Raw genomic sequence first — 21264 nt, 5'->3', positions numbered from 1 at the left:
ATAAACCGCATAAAGACCCGGAACTGTCTCTAAATGGCTCTCCCATCAAAGTCGTTAAGGAAGCCAAGTTCTTGGGTTTAATTTTTGACTCGCATCTAACTTTTCTTCCCCATATCAAGTCCTTAAAAACTAAATGCTTGAAGGCACTTGCCTTGTTGAAAGTCGTTTCCAATTCTAAGTGGGGAGGGGATCAAGCCACCCTCCTACAATTATATCGATCATTGGTACGTTCCAAACTTGATTATGGCTCCATCGTGTATGGTGGAGCCTGCAACAGTAATCTAAAACTTTTAGATTCTGTCCACCACCAAGGTCTAAGACTATGTCTTGGTTCCTTTAGAACTTCACCTGTTGACAGCCTCTACGTCGAGGCTGATGAGCCATCTCTTACACAACGCCGTATAAAATTAACTTTACAGTATATTACAAAACTTTATTCCAATGAGTCAAACCCTGCATATAACTGTCTTTTATCCCCTATATGAAGATCTGTATAACAAAAAGCCTTCTCTTGTTCCGCCTCTTGGTATAAGAGTGAAACCTTTCCTTTCTGCTGCTGGCATTCAGCTAGAACATATAGCTCCTTCCCGTCTTCTTTCTTCTCCTCCTTGGCAGTTGGTTTAAGCCACAGGTTGACCTAACTCTGACAAAGTTTAAAAAATCAGAAACAAATGAATTACAATATAAACAAGAGTATAATCAATTAAAAAGTACATATAATACATATAAATCCTTATTTACAGATGGGTCCAAGGACGGTGGCGCAGTGGCATGTGCCACTGTCATTGGATCCAGAACAATATCTTCTCGAATACCAGATAACAGCTCTATATTTACAGCAGAAGCAAAAGCCATCTTAACAGCTCTCGAATATATTCAAAGGCATCCTAAACATAAACAATATATAATCTTTTCTGACTCTCTATCTTGCCTTCAGGCGATTAAAAATCTATCTTGCAAACATCCACTTTTCATTGAAATAATTGAATTATATAATGATCTTGCTACTGGCCAATGCGACATCGTCTTTTGTTGGTTACCCAGCCACGTTGGCATTTCTGGGAACACAAATGCCGATCTTGCTGCCAAGGCAGCACTCAATAAATCTGTGACACCACTTCTTATTCCATACTCTGATTACAAAGCTGCTATTAGATCTTATATCCGTGATCTGATGCAAAAGAAGTGGGACACCCAAGTCGGTACAAATAAATTACATGCAATAAAACCAACTATCGGTTACACCTACTTGGGCTGTCAGTCCAGATTTGAAGAGGTCATCATACGACGATGTCGTATTGGCCACACAAGATATACGCATGAGTACCTATTAAAAGGTGAGGACCCTCCGTTTTGTATCCCTTGTGATGAAAGAATCACGGTCAAGCATGTCTTGCTTGACTGTGTTGAAATATTCCATCACAAGGGATAAATATTTCAATCACGAACTATGAAGGATCTTTTAAATAGTATTAGTTATCATTTAATTATTGAATTTTAAAAGAATTAGATTTGTTAACAGGTTTGTAAATAGCTAAATATTTTATGATTGGAAGTTCGAATTAGTACCACAGATTGTTAGTGGCTGTATCCTCGAGGGGGGTTAAAGTACTGTAAAATTATTGTCCTCCCGAGAGGTACGTAAGTCCCAAAACATTCAAAGTAAATTTCAACTTTCCGTTTTTAATCGTAGAATATGTGTAATTTTAACGTATGGCTAGATTTATCTCAATTGCTAACAGCTGAGGGGATGATGTAAATCCAGCTAGGGCCCATGCAGGAAGCAAATGTACTGTAAGTCCCCATGGTCTCTAGTATGGTGATCTAACTTCAGTTGTTAGCGATCTATAGCCCATTTTTATATTGTGTTGTCCCCTCTAGTTAAAATGTTTTAGATTCAATTACTAGTTTTACATATATATCTGTGATAATCTAGTTATTTTACTGTCCTTCGTCGGCAGAATTTTATCATTTCACTTAAATTGTTGATATATTTATAACTTGCTTTAGTCACGATATGGCTGAAATATTGCCGATGTGACTTAAAATTTTAACTCACTCACTCACTGAAGACAACGAATCGTCAGATTCGTGTGAGCGTTTTTTTAGTGGGGGAGCCATGGTTGAAATATATGTGGTTCACCCTCCTAGCTCCCCACCCACCACGGAGTGTCAACAAGGACGGTGTCTTATGTCTGTGGGTCTCCAACAGACGACACCAGAGATACCAGGAGGGTATACTCAAGTAGGAAAATCTTGAAAAGACGTGTCCTACCGGATTGGCCCATGAGCCACCGCCTTCTGGCATAGGACTCTAGGTAAGTTAACAAATGACTAATTTTGTGTTGTCAACAATCATTAATAGCCAAGACCAATATTGAAACATGTCAGAAAAATCAAATTTGTGCAAAATACATACCATGCACAGGGCTTGGCGTGACCAGCCGATTGATAGAACCGGGCCAGTTCTACCACCCGTCTATGTGAAGTTTAGGGCCGAAGTGGTGTGTTGGGCAAAGGAACACTGTTCCTGGAACCAGTGCCCTCAACCACCAGACTACCTTCCTCCACCGACACAGGGGCGCAACCCACGCCCAACAGGTTGTTGGACCAAATATCCCCCCGGGTCCACAACGGGGGGTTGAAGGGCGCTTAGCGTTACCCAGCACCCACAATGAGGAGGTGGCCCTTCATGGGTGCCAGAGAGAGAGAGAGATTGCCTGATTTCATATTATTTTAGATGAAAGGAATGTTAAGGTGAGAGCTCGCTCCGCATTGTCTGATGAGTTTTGTCTCTCAAGATAACATTTTATCAGTTATTCTTTTAATGTTAAGATTAATAGCCTTCCAAAGGTTTTGATTGATAATATTGATGGGTCAGTGTTTGTTGATGACTTTAACCTTTCATGCTATGGTTCAACGATGAACATTATTTAGAGACAATTACAGATTTGCCTTAACAAAAGACATAAGAGGTTACTGAAAAATGGATTTAAGTTTTCCAAAGCCAAAACATGTTGCATTCATTTATGTAATACACGTAGAATACACCAAGACCAAGATATATTTTTATAGTGTTTAGTTTAATTTTAAAGTTTTCAGGAATAACCTTTCACAATAAAATGTCTTTTATAACTCATTAAATATCTGAAAGTTAATTCGAACAATTTGGATTCGTTAACATCCTTGTTATTCCTAAGGTCACAGACGCAAAATGGACTGGAGACAGAGCAAACTCTTCTCTATCTCCACAGAACATTAGTTAGATCTAAACTTACTTATGGTTGTTTCATATATGGTTCAGCTCGCAAATCAAATATCAAAGGGCTTGACACAATTCAGCACCAAGGTCTCAGATTATGTCTTGGTGCATTTAGAACTTCCCCCATTAAAAGCCTTTATATTGAAGCTACTGAACCTTGTCTCGAGATCAGAAGGATACAACTGACACTGCAATATGTTACTCCAATCCATCCAATCCTGCCTTTAACGCTGTCTTCATCACTACTTATCAGACCTTGTAAATCTGGTAGAGACCCCTTGTCATATCAACAAGCCTTCCTGGATATTGTAACGGTTAATAATTTACCGTGACAAAAGGATTAGGAGTCCCCTTTAAATTAGCAAAATAGAACACAGACAAGTCTAAAATATTCAATAATATATTGAACAAACAATGAGCAAGCTGCAATGAATGACAATACAGATTTCTAGTACAAGGCAATTGAGTCACAAATCTAAAATATTGGGTCACAAATCTAAAATACCAGAGTCTTGACATTTACAGTGAGAGCAGATATACTGATTGAAGTTTGTTTACAATGACAGCATGCAACCACTGCCAGTCTTGAAATGTTGAGAAACTCGACGATGGCACATTTGTATAAATCCAGTCATGTGAAAGTCCCGGTGTCACACAACTCAACAACCAGCCTTATATAGCTCTTACACAGTTCTCGAGCATTCTAGCAAAGCTAGGCAGCAGCATTATCCACTCAGAATGTTATCGAAATCGGTGGAAAACTCCACAACATGACGAGTCAACAAGTTGCCAAGGGAGGCAACTCTGAGGCGCTAACAAAAAGGCGTGCCGCTACAAATACTATTGACATTGAACATATATGATGCAAAAAAACACACTCTCGTAACAATATTTAACATCACTAGATGTATCAAAGAATGGATTAAACTGCAGCTGACACGTTGTGATGATACAACATCAACCCGTGAAGATCCGGGTTAGAATATTGATCTTCAGCAACACATGCTTGTCGTATGAGCCGACCAGGGGGGTCGGGTGACCAAGCTCGCTGACTTGGTTGACACATGTTATCGTATCCCAGTTGTGCAGAGTGATGCTCATGCTGTTGATCACTGGATTTTTAGGCCAAGACTCGATTATTTACAGACCTCCGCCATGTAGTTGGAATATTTGCTGAATACGGCGTTCAATAAAAAACAAATAGTGTGTTATCAATAAATTAGCATTTCAAGCTGTTTAAAGAAGTTGCAACTGATATATATCATCAATCTTGGAATAATGCTACAAAGAGATACAGCATATTCAAACAGTTTAGGCACCCGTGAAGAGCAACCTCCTCGTGGTGGGTGCTGGGTAAGGCCCATTCGTGACCATCTCGTGTTATCACGGGACAAGCCGAATAGCGACTCGTGCCCCTCTGGAAGGATTTCATTTGGCGTAGGAACTACTTTAAACAAGAACGATAACTCTATACCTGTTTGATTCCAATGTTTCTTTTAAAATCACCGAAGCATTCGTACATTGTATTGCTGTTTTCACTTATTTATTTTAAAGAATCAAACCTCGTTGATACAACGAAACGAAGAAGAAAAACATATTTGTTAAAGACATATTCTAATGTAATTATTACCAGTTGTTCACCAAATATTTCTAATTATATTAATTTTCTAAATATGGTTTAATAATCACAAATGGGAACATTTGTTACTGAATATGCAAATAAAATAATCTTTTCAGCTATATTAAATCCCCACACAGGTACTCAAAAATGGCTTTAAAATATTTCTCAAATTGAACATTCGTGTAACGTTGCTGTCACACCCCCGATGGAATTTTAAATGAAATCGCTGAAATACTCATGAATAACCAAAAAAAGGTCAGACTAAAATATCCCCAGTGATGTGAAATATAAACCCAATGTAAAAGATTAAAGTTGATAAGTTATAGTACTGTACATACAGATATAATAATATTGTTTTGAAACTCGTAGCGATCTATAATTACATTTCCAAAAAGCGCACGTACAATCACCACAAAAGCCGGCAAGATCGTCTGAAATACACTCAATTGGACCCATGAGATCCGTTATTTCAACAAACTCGCGTGCGTGTATTTGAATCTCTCATCGCCAATCACATGATTCTTATCAAAAACATCACATTAGACAGCCCAATTCTGTAAGCTACATTCTTAGTACTTTCAATATGACGATATATATTTTTCATGATTTTTTAAACAATAACATAATGCCATAAACGATTTAAGTAGTCGGATTATTTTTATCAAAGCACTGCATCCATTACGCGCTGTCTGATTGGTTTGTCGTATTTTCGCACATAACAAGCATCGATAGGGGGACGAGTCTTCTTGGAGGATACGGAAAGGGGCGAGTAGAAGTCTTGGCAAACTTGAAATCTTTCACTTGAATTTCAAGTGCATCTTTAATAATTTTGAGTCTTATACCCAGAAGGCGTTGGCTCATGGGCCAATCTACTGGAAGAATTAATCTTTTAGTTTTTCTGCTTGAGTATATCATCCGAGTATCCCTGGTGCTGCCCACTTGCTTGTAGCATTGTCTATATGATACTCCGTGGTGGGTGGTGAGCTCGGATGATGAAACTTATACACACATGGATTACAACCCTAAAACAAAACGAAACAAACGTTAATTGGACAGTGATGATGACGACCAACGACTTTCGAACTCAAACGAATATTGGCCACGATTTCTAGTTATGGAGACACTTGACAAACCACCTTCATGAGTCATATTCCTCAGTTACTAGAGCATCCACTTGAATGAATACAAAAGTAGCTGCAACTATATCCACTTCATCCACATCATGTCAAACTGATTTGACATCGGTTGACACGGTTACACCTGAGGTATACTCACCTCACCAGTCAACGCAAATTGTTGAATCACTATCACAAACACCAGTCACAGTTGAAGTTCAAACTCGGTCATCTTCGAAGGAAAAATCATCATCACAGTCGACTCCAAAACTTCCAACTGGAATTAATCTTCTAAGAAATACCATAGTGGCAAAGCCTCAAAAGGGTCAGAAGACACGATCCAAATATATAATAAGTTTGGATCTTTGGATCTGATATCATCCAACACAGGTCACAAAGTCTGTCGCCCTCTAGAAAGACAAGGGGTAGATCCCCTATAACCTCCCCGAAGAAATAGTTTCTTCGAACATTATACAGTGGAATTGTGGAGGTCTTAAAACTAATCTACATGAACTACGTCTAATCGACCAGGATTTTCAACCGTCAGCGATCTGCTTACAAGAAACGTATCTGAAGCAGACAGATTCTTTAAATTTTCGTCAGTTCAACGCGTATCATTATTATTCTCCTGCAGGTGATAGGGTCACTGGAGGATCATCCATTCTTGTAAGACATGGCGTTATCCACAGCCCTGTGACACTCAAAACAAATCTCCAAGCAGTTGCAGTGCGACTTACCTTGAACGTTACACTTACTCTGTGTTCATTATACATTCCGCCATCATCAACTCTAATGCAGGTTGATCTTCAGACACTCTATGATGAACTTCCCAAACCATGTGTACTCATGGGCGATCTGAATGGCCACAACCCACACTGGGGGAGTGCGACCACAAACACTAAAGGTAAAATTCTGGAGGATTTTATTTCAAATAATAATTTATGTGTATGCAATGATGGCACAGATACATATTTACATCCTGGTACAGGAACATATTCAGCCCTTGATTTGTCAATAACTGACTCCAACTTACTAAATGAATGTGAATGGTCAGTCCACGATGACCTTTGTGGAAGTGACCAATTCCTGCTATACTGAAACGTGTAACCCCATCTGATGCTCCATCATCAAGATGGAATTTTAAAAGGCTAACTAGCCTTTATATGAAACGCTGTGTGCTGACAAACTTAGATCTGAACTTTTTATTGGTGTTCCTCATGCTATCAAATGTTTTTCTAATGGACTGAATACCATAGCTGACGAGTGTATTCCAAAGTCCTCTGCAATTCCACATATTCGAAAACCTTGGTTCAACGATGAGTGCAAACAAGCTAGGAAGGCAAGGAACAAAGCAGTACATTATTTCCGATGCCACCCAATGGTGCATAGTTTAACTAAATTTAAAATTTTAAATGCTTAAGCGCGGTGTACCTTTAAACACAGTAAACGCCAATCTTGGCAAAATTATGTATCCATAATAAATTCTCGAACGCCCATGTCCAAAGTATGGAACATGATACAGAAAATTAAAGGTAAAGGTACTAAATCTAGCGTCCATCATCTTGAACATGGAGATCAATTACTTACCGATAAATCAGATATTGCGAATATGCTGGGTGAAACTTTCGCTAAACACTCTTCCTCTTCTAGTTATGTGTCAAAATTTCAACAATATCAAAGACAACAAGGAAAGAAACCTATTAATTTCAGTTCAGATAATGGGGAAGATTAAAATGAAACATTTTCTATCAATGAACTCCATACTGCTCTTGATCAAGCTCACGATACTGCTACAGGAGCTGATAACATACATAATCAACTCCTGAAACACTTACCTGAATCATGTGTAGAAACGTTCTTACACTTTTTGATGATATTTGGAAGTCAGGGAAATTTCCTACCTCATGGCGTAACGCTATAGTAGTACCAATACCTGAACCTAGACGTGATCATACGGATCCGTCCAATTATCGACCGATTTCACTAACTAGCTGTGTTTGCAAAATCATGGAAAGCATGATAAATAATCGACTTGTTTGGTAGTTGGAAACAAATAACCTAATAACAGATATACAATGTGGTTTCCGTAAAAACAGACGTACTGTCGATCACCTAGTGCGTTTGGAATCATTTGTTAAATACGCTCTAATTAATAAACAACACGCTGTGTCTATCTCTTTTTACCTTGAAAAAGCATATGACACGACGTGGAAATATGGCATTCTAAATGACTTACATGGTTTTGGATTGCGAGGCCGTTTGCCTCAATTTATAGCCAACTCTTTAAATGATAGACAATTTCAAGTCCGCGTGGGTTCTACCCTGTCTGATCATTACAGTCAAGATCAAGGTGTCCCACAAGGCAGTATTTTGTCTGTAACTTTATTTAGTATCCAGATAAACAGTTTATCACAAGTTTTAATTATTCAATTGATAGATCACTTTTTGTGGATGATTTTAATATTTCTTGTCGTGGTAAAAATATGCATTCTGTTGAACGGCAAATGCAGTTGTGTCTAAACAAAATAAATAAATGGTGTTTAGAAAATGGTTTTAAATTTTCTCAATCCAAAACTAATTGCATACATTTCTGCCGTAAATACAAACCACATACAAACCTGAACTATTTCTAAAGGCTAAATGCTTGAAGGCACTCGACTTGTTAAAAGTTGTCTCCGATTCAAAATGGGGAGGGGATCAAACTACCCTACTTCACTTATGCAGATCACTCATTCGCTCCAAACCTATTATGGCTCAATTGTATATGGTGGAGCCTGTAAAAGCAACCTTAAAATTTTAGATTCTATCCATCACCAAGGTCTCGGACTTTGTCTTGTTGACAGTCTCTACGTCGAGGCAGATGAGCCATCTCTTACACAACGACGTATACAATATACTGCAAAACTGTACTCTAGCAAATCTAACCCTGCATTTAATTGTGTTTTCGATGCCCTCTATGAGGATTTATACAATAAGAAACCTTCTCTTGTTCCGCCTCTTGGGCTCAGAATTAAACCTCTCATTTTTGATGCAGGCATTGAGCTGGACAATATATCTCCTTCCCGACTTCTTTCTTCTCCTCCTTAGCAATTGGTTAGGCCCCAAGTTGACCTAACATTAACCACATTTAAAAAATCAAAAACTAAAGAATTATAGTATAAACAAGAATTTAGTCAGTTAAGATATAAATATAATACATACAAATCCTTATTTATTGATGGGTCCAAGGATGGTGGCGCAGTAGCTTGTGCCAGTGTCATTGGATCAAGAACAATATCTTCCCGATTGCCTGATAACAGTTCAATTTTCACAGCAGAAGCAAACGCAATACTAACAGCTCTTAAATATATTCATGAACACTCCAAATATAAACAATATATTTTGAGATTATCTTTTTTTGCCTTCAGGCTATAAAAAATCTCTCTTGTAAACATCCACTTTTAATGGAAATAATTGAATTGTATAATGATCTGGCTACTGGCCAATACATCGTCGTTTGTTGGTTACTCAGCCACGTTGGCATTTCTGGGAACACAATGGCCGATCTTGCTACCAAGGCAGCAATCATCAAATATGTGACACCACTTCTTATTCCTTACTCCTACTTGGGTTGTCAGTCCAGATTTGAAGAGGTCATCATACGACGATACAGTATTGGCCACACAAGATATACACATGAGTACCTATTGAAAGGCGAGGATCCTCCGTTTTGCATCCCTCGTGATGAACGAATCACGGTCAAAACATGTCCTGCTTGACTGTGTTGAATATTCGATCACAAGGGATATCTATTTCAAATCGCGAACTATGAGGGTTCTATTTAACAATATCAGTTCTCATTTAATTATTGCATTTTTAAAAGAATTTGATTTGTTAACAGATTTGTAAATAGAAAATATTTTATGAATGGAAGTTTAAATTAGTAACTGAGATTGTTAGGGGCTGTACCCTCAAGGGGGTTGAAGTATTGTAAAGTTATTGTCCTCCTCAGAGGATACGTAAGTCCCAAATTATTTCAAAGTCAATTTGAACTTACCAGGATTTTTCAACGTAGTATTCTTGTTATTTTAATTTTGGCTAACATTTCTTACAATCGCCAGCAGCTGAAGGGATGGTGTAAATCCAACTAGGGTCCATGCAGGTAGCAAAGGTACTGTAAGTCCCCGTGGTCCCTAGTATGGTGATCTACCTTCTGTTGTTGGCGATCTATAGCCTGTTTTTATATTGTATTGTCCAAAAAGTGCTATTAGTTTTAACTTTCCACGCTAGTTTTGATTCTAATTGTGATATTCTAGTTGTTTTACTGTCCTTCGTCGACAGGTTTTATGATCATACATCTATTCCATTTCAATGTCAAATATGTTCTCGTCACGATATGGCTGCAATATTGCCTATGTGACGTTAAATAATAACTCACTCACTTACTCAGACAGTTCAAAAGCCTAATTAATCCCGAGAAGTACCTCGCCATTTTAATACATCAAAAACAACTCAGTTCGTTGATAATACCGAGAACGGGGTTATCAAATTTGAACACTGAGGAAGGAAGAAGGCTGGGGATATTGATTTAAGTTTGTGTCCTGTTTGTAATCTGAACATTGACTATATTTATCGGGTTACCTTAATATGTCATTACTATAGGAACACACGACTCCTCTAACTGTCTAAAATACATTATTATAACTAGAAATTGTATTACTTTTGTCTTCAAACGATGTAAGTTTACTGACAAATCTACGTATATATGAAACTCAAAGCTATGAAATGAGAGCCAGTCACAGATACTGGAAATGATTTGAAATAATCATTTTACTGTCCATTGACGACAGTGATCCCCTTCAACGATGACGTGTTATTGAAATACAATACAATGCTTGTTTGCAGTATCTAAATAATTGACTCTGGGCCGTCATGGGCATCCACTATCGCAGCTGAGATGAAGTACATAGATCTGGAGAGCGAGTCTGTTGCCCTATTAGTTGCCCCCGTTAGTAAGACTGATGAGAGGGGATGGCGCAGCACTAGTGTTTGTATCCTCAAAGAGGGTTAGAGTACTGTAAAATTATTGTCCTCCTGACAGGGTACGTAAGTTCCAAAACTGCTGACTCGATTTAAACCGAATTGTTAAACGTGGTATTTTTGTTATTTTAAATTATGACTACATTTTCCTACAATCGCCACCGACTGAAGGGATGGTGTAAATCCAGCTGGGATCCATGCAGGTAGGATAGCAAAAAGCACTGTAAGTTCCTATGTTCCCTAGTATGGTGATCTAGACCTTTAGTTGTTGGCTATACTCAGCCCGTTTTTATATTGTATAGTCCTAAATGCTAGTTTTGATTCTTAATACTGTGATACTAGTTGGTTTTGCTTTCCTTCGTCGACAGGTTTTTAAAAGGTGTGTATTTATCATGAATTGAGAGCTGTCGATGTGACTATAAACTTAAACTCACTCACTCATTATTATTCCATATTGAAACGGACTTAGTCAATATAAATCCCTGTCAACGAAGGACAGTAAAATAGCTTTAGTACCAGAGTTGAACATTTAAAACTAGCATGTAATCATAACAATACATCACCGCAGAGAACAATATTAACATGTGCTATGGATCGCCAGACACTGAAGGTAGATCACCATACTATGTTATATGTCTTTATGAATATAAGGACGCAGTAAATGCAGTTAGATTTATGGCAATATTAAAACACTGATACCAGTTGTTGGCAAAAGTTAAATATTTAATGAAAACTACCACAGATATGGATGAAAGATTAATGTCCTTGTGGTTCCTTCGTGTTTTTACAGACAATCACGTGTAGATGACTTTGAAACTATAAATCTCGGCACATGAAAGACATTAGTTGCTGTGCCTAATAACGTTTCAGTGGTGTTTCTCGGCTTGATGGTTGTGATCTCTGAAGAACAACCTCTCCACTATTCGGTGGTCTTATTTTTGCTGTATACTTCGTGATAGGCTTTGTACAGGTGTTGACATCCTTGTGTTTAGGACAATTCGGTAGTCTTTGCCTAAATACACAACTGTACAATGACAACACAGTGGTAGTCTAAAGGCACCAGTGACAATAATCTTCTGTTAACTGTCCACTCGGTGGTGTGCACTGTTACCTCCAACCATTGGTGTCCATAGCCTGGTGTATATTGTCTATACGGAGGTAGCCACTGGAGATTGGTGAAAATAGTCTTGAATTTTCACTGTTCATCTGACCTCTCTGCTGCGAGGTACTCTTTTGTTAACAGTTAAACATGACACCGAGGTTTGTGAGTGACTGTGTGAAACTACTCCTGATGTTTGTGTCACGCACGCAGTTGTGTACACCTACAACGATAGAGAGGGACGGTTATGTTATCAGGAATGTTGGCATCAAGCTGTGTCAGCTTAAATGTGTTGGAAATGGTCAATGTTTGAGTATTGAATACAATATTGACACATTAACCTGTCGTTTAAGAGCTGAATCCGAGATCAAGAAGAAGGAAGGATATGTCATTCTTGCAAGGGAACATTCACATGTAAGTAAAAGTGTCCAAAAGCCTGTCCATGGCAGGCTCATCAGCAGTATATGCTACTCAGTCAGTTTTAAATATTGTTCATGAAGAGCTGATAATCAGGTGTTAAGCTGACAATTCACCCAAAAACATAATCCAGAAATGGTGACCTGCATCTGCCAGTTGTTTAGTCACTGATGCAGTTTGGCATTATCTTTCACATGCTGACTACAAGACCCTTTACACAGCTTTTGTACAAAGGTCGTGTGGCATGCTCTGAAATCTCAAACAGAGCATTCTCGATTTTACGTCAAAAGTCATCCCCTGTCATACAGAGGTTTTTGAGAGGTTTTTGTCTCTGAATATATTCAGACATGACACGTACATTTCACTGAAGGTGATAAATCAGTGGAAAGGGACTGGTTGTTTGACTGTTAACTGACTCATCTGGATAAATTGAAGGAAGGTAACTGGCTATTTGAAGGAAACGAAACCATCCGTAATGTTAAATTGATTGATGTAAAAGCCTTGCTATGATTTTACCAATCTGAGGAGCCTTTCTTACTTGACGATGAAAAGAGAAATATTAGCAAGGAGTCAAGCACAAGGTGCCCAAGGGAAACGCTTTTTCTTAGGTTAAATATTCTATCACTAAAATAGTTATGGAAGTGGTAAATCGAAGGAGTGGAACTGTCTATCTGAACGAAATCAAATCATTGATAAAGTTAAACTGCTCGGTGAACCTGCCTTGTTTTGATCTTGATGACGAGGCTTTCGTGTGAAAACAGAACGATCAGCAAAGAGTTGAAATACAATTCATACCCTGTTTCTAGGCTAAAAATTGAACATAGATACAAAAATTATGATAGTTACACATGGGTCATAGAGGACACTCAGGACAACGTTATATCATTTTTCGTTTTTCTGTTTGGAGGTCACGGCTGGTGCCTGTACATCCAGTAAATGTAATTTCGATCAGCGATGTTTGGAAACTCGATCTGGAAAAGCTGTCTGTGTACAAGGTAATGGCAGATATTTTTAATATTTTCTCCCATATACTCCGTAGACGGGATTAGGCAGCATCTATGAATGTTTCTGTGACACATGTCGTTACATTCTTTGTCACCATTTAAGATTTCCTTGGATGTTAGGCATGTGCAATGTATATGGTGTTTCATGTCCACCTTAGACCTGATACAAATGGTAACGATAAGTCTTACATCTGTGACTAACGTTAACAAAAGGGAGCAAAAAGTCCATCTTATATCTGTGACCAGGACCAACTATAGGGAGAACTTGCAATCATACCAAACTCATTAGCTTTGATTCTTTCCCTGAGGGTGAGATAGCTGCACTCATCAAACGGTAATAAAAGACATTGTGTCTTCTCGATCCAATGCCATCTCGTGTCTCTTTTGCCAGTTATCAGAAACTGATCAGCCTGAACTTAGTTAATGGTGTCTTTCCAGAGGTTTTCACGCAAGCTGTGGTAAAGCCATTACTTAAAAAAACCAATTTGGATATTAATACACTCAAGACTTATAGACCTGTCTCCAACCTTATTCTCCTCTCCAAGATCAGTTGATGTCAGACTCAGATCCTACATCTCTTCTAATGATTTTCTTAATAGATTATAATCAGCCTATCGTCCTAGCACAGTACTGAGACGGCTTTACTTCAAATTCTGAATGACCTGCCATGTGGATTTGGGTAATGTCACTTCTCCTCTTGCTCCATCTCTCAGCGGCGTTCGACACAGTCAACCATCAGAAGCTCCTCAGCCGTCTTCAGGATGGTTATAACATACAAGGGAATGCATTGGCCTTGTTCCATTCCTATCTGAGCACTAGGGGTCAGTAAGTTCTTGTCTCTGAAAACATGTCTCAATAAACAATCCTAGAGTGTGGTGTACCCCAGGGCTCAGTCCTTGGGTTATTTCTTTTTGTGTTATACACACACTCCTTGAAGAAAGTCATTGATAACGTTCATATGAATCATCATGCATTTGCAGACGATCATTTGATGGATTCCTTCAAACCAGGTGATGTACAAATAACCAGATCAAGAGTGAGTCAGTGCACGAAGGCAATTAGTTCATGGATGATGACAAATGAGCTGAGGCTCAATGAAGACAAGACTGAGGCTATGTTGACTAGCACATTGCAGCATCTGAAAAGGATTAACTCACAGTAGCCAACTCAGAAACCCCATGTTCATCCAGTGTCAGGAATTCAGGTGTTTATCTTGATCCTTGTCTCACCATGGAGCAATAAGTGAACCATCTCTGTAGAGTAGGTTACTTCCATCTTCACTTTATTGGTAACATCCGCCATCTTGTAACCACAGATGCAGCTAAAGTTCTCACTAAGTCACCTGTTCTCTTCAGGACTGACGATATATTTATTGCAATAACCTACTGTTTGGAATATCTAATGATCTTCTCTTCAGACTTCAAAATGCCGCCTCCAGATTTGTCACTAAAATATCCAAATGGTCTCCAGAGTCGGCATTGGCTGCTGGCTGAAACCAGAATTCACTCTTGTTTTCCTCTGCAGACACGGCCTAGCTCCTCCATACTTCGCTGTGATGTTGTCAACATATATGCCTGCCCGTTCTCTCCGCTCCAAAAAACAAGATCTTCTCTCAGTTTCCCAAGTTCATCTCAAACACTTTGGCCATAGGTCATTCAAATTTGCAGCACCAACCACGTGGAACAGTCTTCTTTCTCCCATAAAAGATGCTTCATCCTTTGAAGCATTCAAATCGGGACTCAAAACTTTCCTCTTCAAAACATTCTACAACCTGTAACCGCCAAGTATTCTGATGTTCATATTTTCTCTATAAACTCTAGTGACTCTTTTATATGTAGCGCTTTGAGCATGCTCTGGGTGGACTATGGCGAAGAAGAAATATCCATTTATTATTACTATTATCATTGTTGCAACATCAAAAGGTGCAGCTGCATGGATGATTTCACAAGTTCTTTTAGCATGGATCATGGGATTGTGCCTTGCCAGACGAATTTGGACGATCTGTTCCTTCCTCTGAAATCAACCAAGTTCAAGTTAGCATCGATGTTGCAACAGGACATCTCTGCAACAAACATACCAATACCTTATCATTATTAAATTTCTGCAACAAACATACCAATACCGTACACACTGTAATTAATATATTCATACCCGAGTCGGCATTGCCCCGTATGATGGGATATGATCACTGTTTTGGACAAAAATGTTCAATATGCCGTTCAGTTGGTGTTTAATTAAAGCACATGTGCGTATATACTGTATACCCGTATACAAGATACACCTGATAAAGGAACAAACCCTGAAACATGCTTAATTCAATACACTAGTTGCCACGATAATGTAATCAATTAGATTCAATTAAATCTTAACGCTTTCAGACATCTAATTTCTTTCAAGTAAAAACAGAAAACAGAACCCCCGAGTCTGAAGTATTCAACAAACATCACAATGTCATTGTTTTGTCTGGAAGCGCGGCGCCGCCCTGAGACAGTAGTGGGGATATTCATCAGAAGTAACAGAAGGCTTTGCTTTTGGACTTGTAATTTCAAGTCAGTGTGCTAATGGCTATATTTTATGTATATGTTTCAACAAATTGTCGACATCTTATCCTTTTCATATACACATCCACAGATGAAAACCAGAACGACCCTGAGAAACATAACGTTGACAAGCAGGAATCATTTGTCAACAGTCCACTTCACGAGGCCTGCAGGAAGGGGGATCTGAAGCGAGTTGGACACATCCTGTCCCAGGGTTTAGTTGACATCAACAGCAGAGACGAGAAGCATGGAAGGACACCACTAATGGTGGCAGCACAGAAGGGACATTGCAGAATATTTGACTTTCTTATCACAAAAGGTGCTGATATGTCAGAAGTGGATAATGACTGTGAGAACATCCTACACTGGGCATGCAAGGGTGGACATGTGAGTATGGTGGAGTGTGTACTCCAACAATACGGAATTAATATCACCGCTGGGAAAACACCCCCTCTGATACTGGCTGCTTTTAGAGGAAACAGGAACGTTTGTGAGTTCCTTGTGTGTATGGGAGCCAATGTGTCAGTTCATCATCTAGGCTACAACGTCCTCCATTGGGCCTGCACGGCCGGGCGTGTCGGTATCGTGAAGTATTTACTTACTCTCAGCAGTGTTGATATTAACAGTAGGGGGGAAGATGGAATGACACCTTTGATGGCTGCTGTTGAGTATGAGCACAGAGATGTTTTTGAACTCCTCGTGAGTATGGGAGCTAATATGTCACAAGTTGATGACGACGGCAACAGCGTCCTGCATTTTGCCTGCCGGGGCGGACACTTGGATCTGGTGAAGTATCTACTTTCGCAAAGCAGTGTTGATATTAACAGTTGGGACAGAGATGGAAAGACGCCCTTAATGAAGGCTGTTATTTGTAGACAAAGAGACGTCTTGGAGCTCCTCGTGCGTATGGGAGCTAATATGTCTCGAGTTGATGACGACGGCAACAACGTCCTGCATTTTGCCTGCCGGGGCGGACACTTGGATCTGGTGAAGTATCTAGTTTCACAAAACAGTGTTGGTATTAACTGTAGGAGTAAAGATGGAAAGACTCCCTTAATGGAGGCTGCATTAAGAGGAAAAAGAGACGTTTTTGACTTCCTCGTGAGTATGGGAGCTAATGTGTCACACGTGGATGTTAATGGAAACAACATCCTTCATCTGGTCTCCTTACGTGGACCTGTCGAGGTTGTGAGGCACATCCTGTCACAGAACCTGGTCGACATTAACGCCAGGGACAAGGATGGAAAAACGGCAGCCATGATAGCAAAGCGTAAAAGAATGCTTAAGGTGTATAATCTTCTTGTTTCGCTGGGTTGTAGAGTAAATAAGTAGTGTTGATGTCACACACCATGATATGTTGGTAGTACACATTAGTAGAGTGTGACAATCTTCTTTTATTTTCTTCTCATGAAATATTAGTCTCGGTCGATGTTTTGTGCAATGAGGGCATCTTTCCGTTTTCGTAGCAAGTTACAAATAATGGTTTTCTTATAATATTTTAGTCTTTGTTTTGTGGCAGGCATGAAGGGTATAGTGCCTTGTATGCTGAGCAATGTAACACACGTTGATGTACACGTGTTATGAACATTGTGTATTGTTGCCGTTTAGTGACACGACATATGGTGTTTCATACGCGTAGCAGGTATCGTTTCTTGTATGATGAATAGGTTACAGGCATTGATGATTATCGTAATATTAGTCTTAGTCGTTTTGTGCCATTGGTGGTGGATATCGTGGCTTGTTTAACGAAGAGTTCACAGACATAGATGATTACTTGTTATGTTGTCGGGCGGTGGGGTAGCCTAGTGGTTAAAGCGTTCGCTCATCACGCTGAAGACCCAGTTTCGATTCCCCGCAAAGGCACAATGTGTGAGGCCCATTTCTGGTGTGCCCCGCCATGACATTGCTAGAATATTGCATAAAAGCGGCATAAAACTCACTCACTCACTTCGTTGATTATCACTTGCTATTTTAGTCTTACTTATGTGCAATTCTTTTTAGGGGTGGGGTAGGTTTGAGGTTGTTTGGGGGTTTGTTCTTGGGTTTTTTTTGTTTTTTTTTTTTTTTTTTTTTTTTTTTTTTTTTTTTTTTGTTTTGTGGGGTTATTATTGTTTTTGTTGTTGTTTTTTGTAGCAACGAGGAAAGTATACCGTGCAATGTCCGAACTTCTATGGCGAGGCTTCGTGAAGATCATTACTGACACTTATGGTTTGTGTGAGCATGTAATTGTATGGTCAATAAAGTATTATGAACTAGGTTTTGGGTAAATTTGTATTATTTTGTGTGTAACCAGTGCAGGAGTGCAGATGTACCTGTGCGTGTATGTGTGCGTGTGTGCTTGTGAGAGAGAGACTTAGACGTGTTTTGGAATGTTGAGCTTTGTTTTACCTTGAACGGTATTTCGGCACTGCTTATGACGTGGCGTGTGACAAAGTTTGAGTGAAAGAATGTGGCTCGTCCACAGCTGGAGGTTGATCATTATAAGTCTGTTTGTTTGGGTTTTCTTTTTGTTTAACGCCGCACTCAGAAATAGTCCAGCTACATGGCTGTCTGTAAATACTCGAGGCTGGACCAGGTAATCCAGTGATTAACAGTGTAAGCACCGATAGAATCAACTGGGATACGATGACGTGTGAACCGGGTCAGCGAATCTTGCCATCCGATCTAGTAAGTCGCCTCTTACGACAAGCAGGTGTCGCTGAAGATAGATTCTAACCCGCATCTTCGCCGCTGTCACTATACACTCGACTATCTGAACCTTCTGCTATCTACATGGATTCTAGTTGGATGTTCACCATCCCTTCAGTCGCTGGTGATAATTGGCAAGTTTAGTAAAGACTATAATGTGTCGGTGGAGGACCGGATTGTTGAGAACATAGGAGCCTGCAACTGTGTTGCTGTTTCCCAACACGCCAATTCGACCCTTACTTCACCTAGGAGGCGTGGTGGGTGAGCTGCTTAAGGCGCCAACCTAGTGAGCGAGCTTGAGGTGCCTGGGTCAAGGACACCTTTGACCGATTCCTTGTAAGGTGGTCTGGCTTTGGTGACGGGTGGTATATAGCTCGTATTTTATTGGTATTACATGTAATATTGATCTTTGTGTTGAGTAAATTCTTATCATTTGAGATAGTTAGTTTTAGATTCAAATTGTGATAACTTGTGTTTTACTGTCCTTTGCGACAGATATTTCATATAGCTACACCAAATGTTTCTCGAGGTTATTGTGTCCGTGCACAGAACATCGGACACATGTCGATGCATCATACGTCACAGGACACGTTGCCTGTCCAACATATCAGAGGAGGTTATTGCAACAAGGATAGAACACCTGGATATTACAACTCTTAATCATTTCACCATTAATAAGAAGCCGTCATCACAAAAAATAACACTCATCTCTTGACTTTGCGTGAACATCACTTCCACAATCAATGGGTATTCAAATATCCGAGTAGAAACATATGTGCCAAGTCCACTCCGATGCTACAAATGCCAGAAATTCGTGCATGGGTTAAATTCTTGTTCACTCATAGCCATATCATAGTCACGCAACCCAACTTTTGGGTTACCCCTTTTGTCAAATATCTTCCAAATAACACCAACTGACCACATGCCATTAACGTATATCTTAATGATCCCCTTTGACGTAATAAGCTTTAACTTTGTTGGCCACTTGGGGAAAAAGTTAGGTGAGTATCATTAAAAGACGGGGTAAAGTCGCAGTAAACATTACAGATTACGGGTTAGGTCAGCGCGCAATTCACGTGCATGGGTGAGTGAGTGAGTCAAAGATTTACTTGCAATACTGTCACATCGGCAGTATTTCAGCCATGTCGTGACTATATTAAGTTATATATTTATAATAATAATAGGTAAATTATAGCACTATAGGGACAATACAATATATAAACAGGTTATAGATCGCCAACAACAGAAAGTAGATCACCATACTAGTGACCATGGGAACTTACAGTACATTTGCGTCCTGCATGAACCCTAGCTGGATTTGCACCATCTCTTCAGCTATTGGCGATTTTAGATATTCTAGCCATAAATTAAATAACATAGATGCTACGATTAAAAATAGTAGTAGGCTTTAATTAACTTTGAATGTTTTCGGACTTACGTAACCTCTCAGGAGGACAATATTTTCGCAATACTACAACTACCTTTGAGGGTACAGCCACTAACAACCTAAGGTACTGATCCAAACTACCAATCTTTTAAATACATCAATCTCCAGAACATATTAATCAAAATTCATCAATTAAATCAATTTCTTTAAAAAACAACAATAATTAAATGAAAATTAACAGTGGTAAAAAGAGCATGTGCATGGTGAGTGATCATGAGTGAGTTAATATTTAACGTCACACCGATAATATCTTGGACATATCGTGACGAAAACAATTCATATAATTATAACTGAAAACATTTTGAAGAGTAAAACCTGTCAACGATGGACAGTAAAAACACTAGAGTATCACAGATAAGAATATAAAACTAGCATGTAAAACTAAAACATTTTAACTAAAGAAGACAATACAATATAAAACACGGTCTATAGATCGCCCACAACTAAAGGTAGATCACCATACTTGGAACCATGGGGACTTACATTACTTTTGCTACCTGCATGGACCCAAGCGGGATTTACACCATCCCTTCAACCGCTGGCGATGGTTGGAAGATTTAGCCGACCGTTTCAAATGAACACAATTACGTCTTATTTAGACATCAGAACAGAAAGAATAATGTAATTTTTCCAAAGAAGAAACTTACAGCGCAACTGATCTGATGATTTATGCGTACCAACTCTACATGCATACGATGCACATTCCCATACATATTGAATGCAGTTTCCATGAAACGTCCGGGTCTCCAATACTGATACAATTTAAAGAAAGTTGTCAGAAAGTTGTTTCAAGACTTGTAAGTAAAAATCTCGAATTTAGGTTGCGGGATTTACACCATCCCTTCAACCGCTGGCGATGGTTGGAAGATTTAGCCGACCGTTTCAAATGAACACAATTACGTCTTATTTAGACATCAGAACAGAAAGAATAATGTAATTTTTCCAAAGAAGAAACTTACAGCGCAACTGATCTGATGATTTATGCGTACCAACTCTACATGCATACGATGCACATTCCCATACATATTGAATGCAGTTTCCAGGAAACGTCC

General features: G+C 39.1%; 1 protein-coding gene across 1 annotated transcript in view; it reads left to right on the top strand.

Annotated features, from left to right (window-relative positions):
• LOC124253856 (ankyrin repeat domain-containing protein 50-like) overlaps window positions 1-19030 on the top strand; it is a 32267-nt gene extending 13237 nt beyond the window's left edge. Inside the window, exons 2-4 of the mRNA XM_046687705.1 lie at window positions 16169-17347; window positions 18211-18299; window positions 18884-19030. Of these exons, the coding sequence (XP_046543661.1) occupies window positions 16169-17347; window positions 18211-18299; window positions 18884-19030 (1415 nt within the window). The remainder of the gene's footprint in view (window positions 1-16168; window positions 17348-18210; window positions 18300-18883) is intronic.
• Window positions 19031-21264: the final 2234 nt, after the last annotated feature.

Source organism: Haliotis rubra, unplaced genomic scaffold (genome assembly GCF_003918875.1).
Source record: "Haliotis rubra isolate DU_JTF1 unplaced genomic scaffold, ASM391887v1 Scf556, whole genome shotgun sequence".
Lineage (NCBI taxonomy): Eukaryota > Metazoa > Mollusca > Gastropoda > Lepetellida > Haliotidae > Haliotis > Haliotis rubra.
Note: the sequence above shows the minus strand (reverse complement) of the source record. Positions and strands in the feature narration are given on the sequence as shown.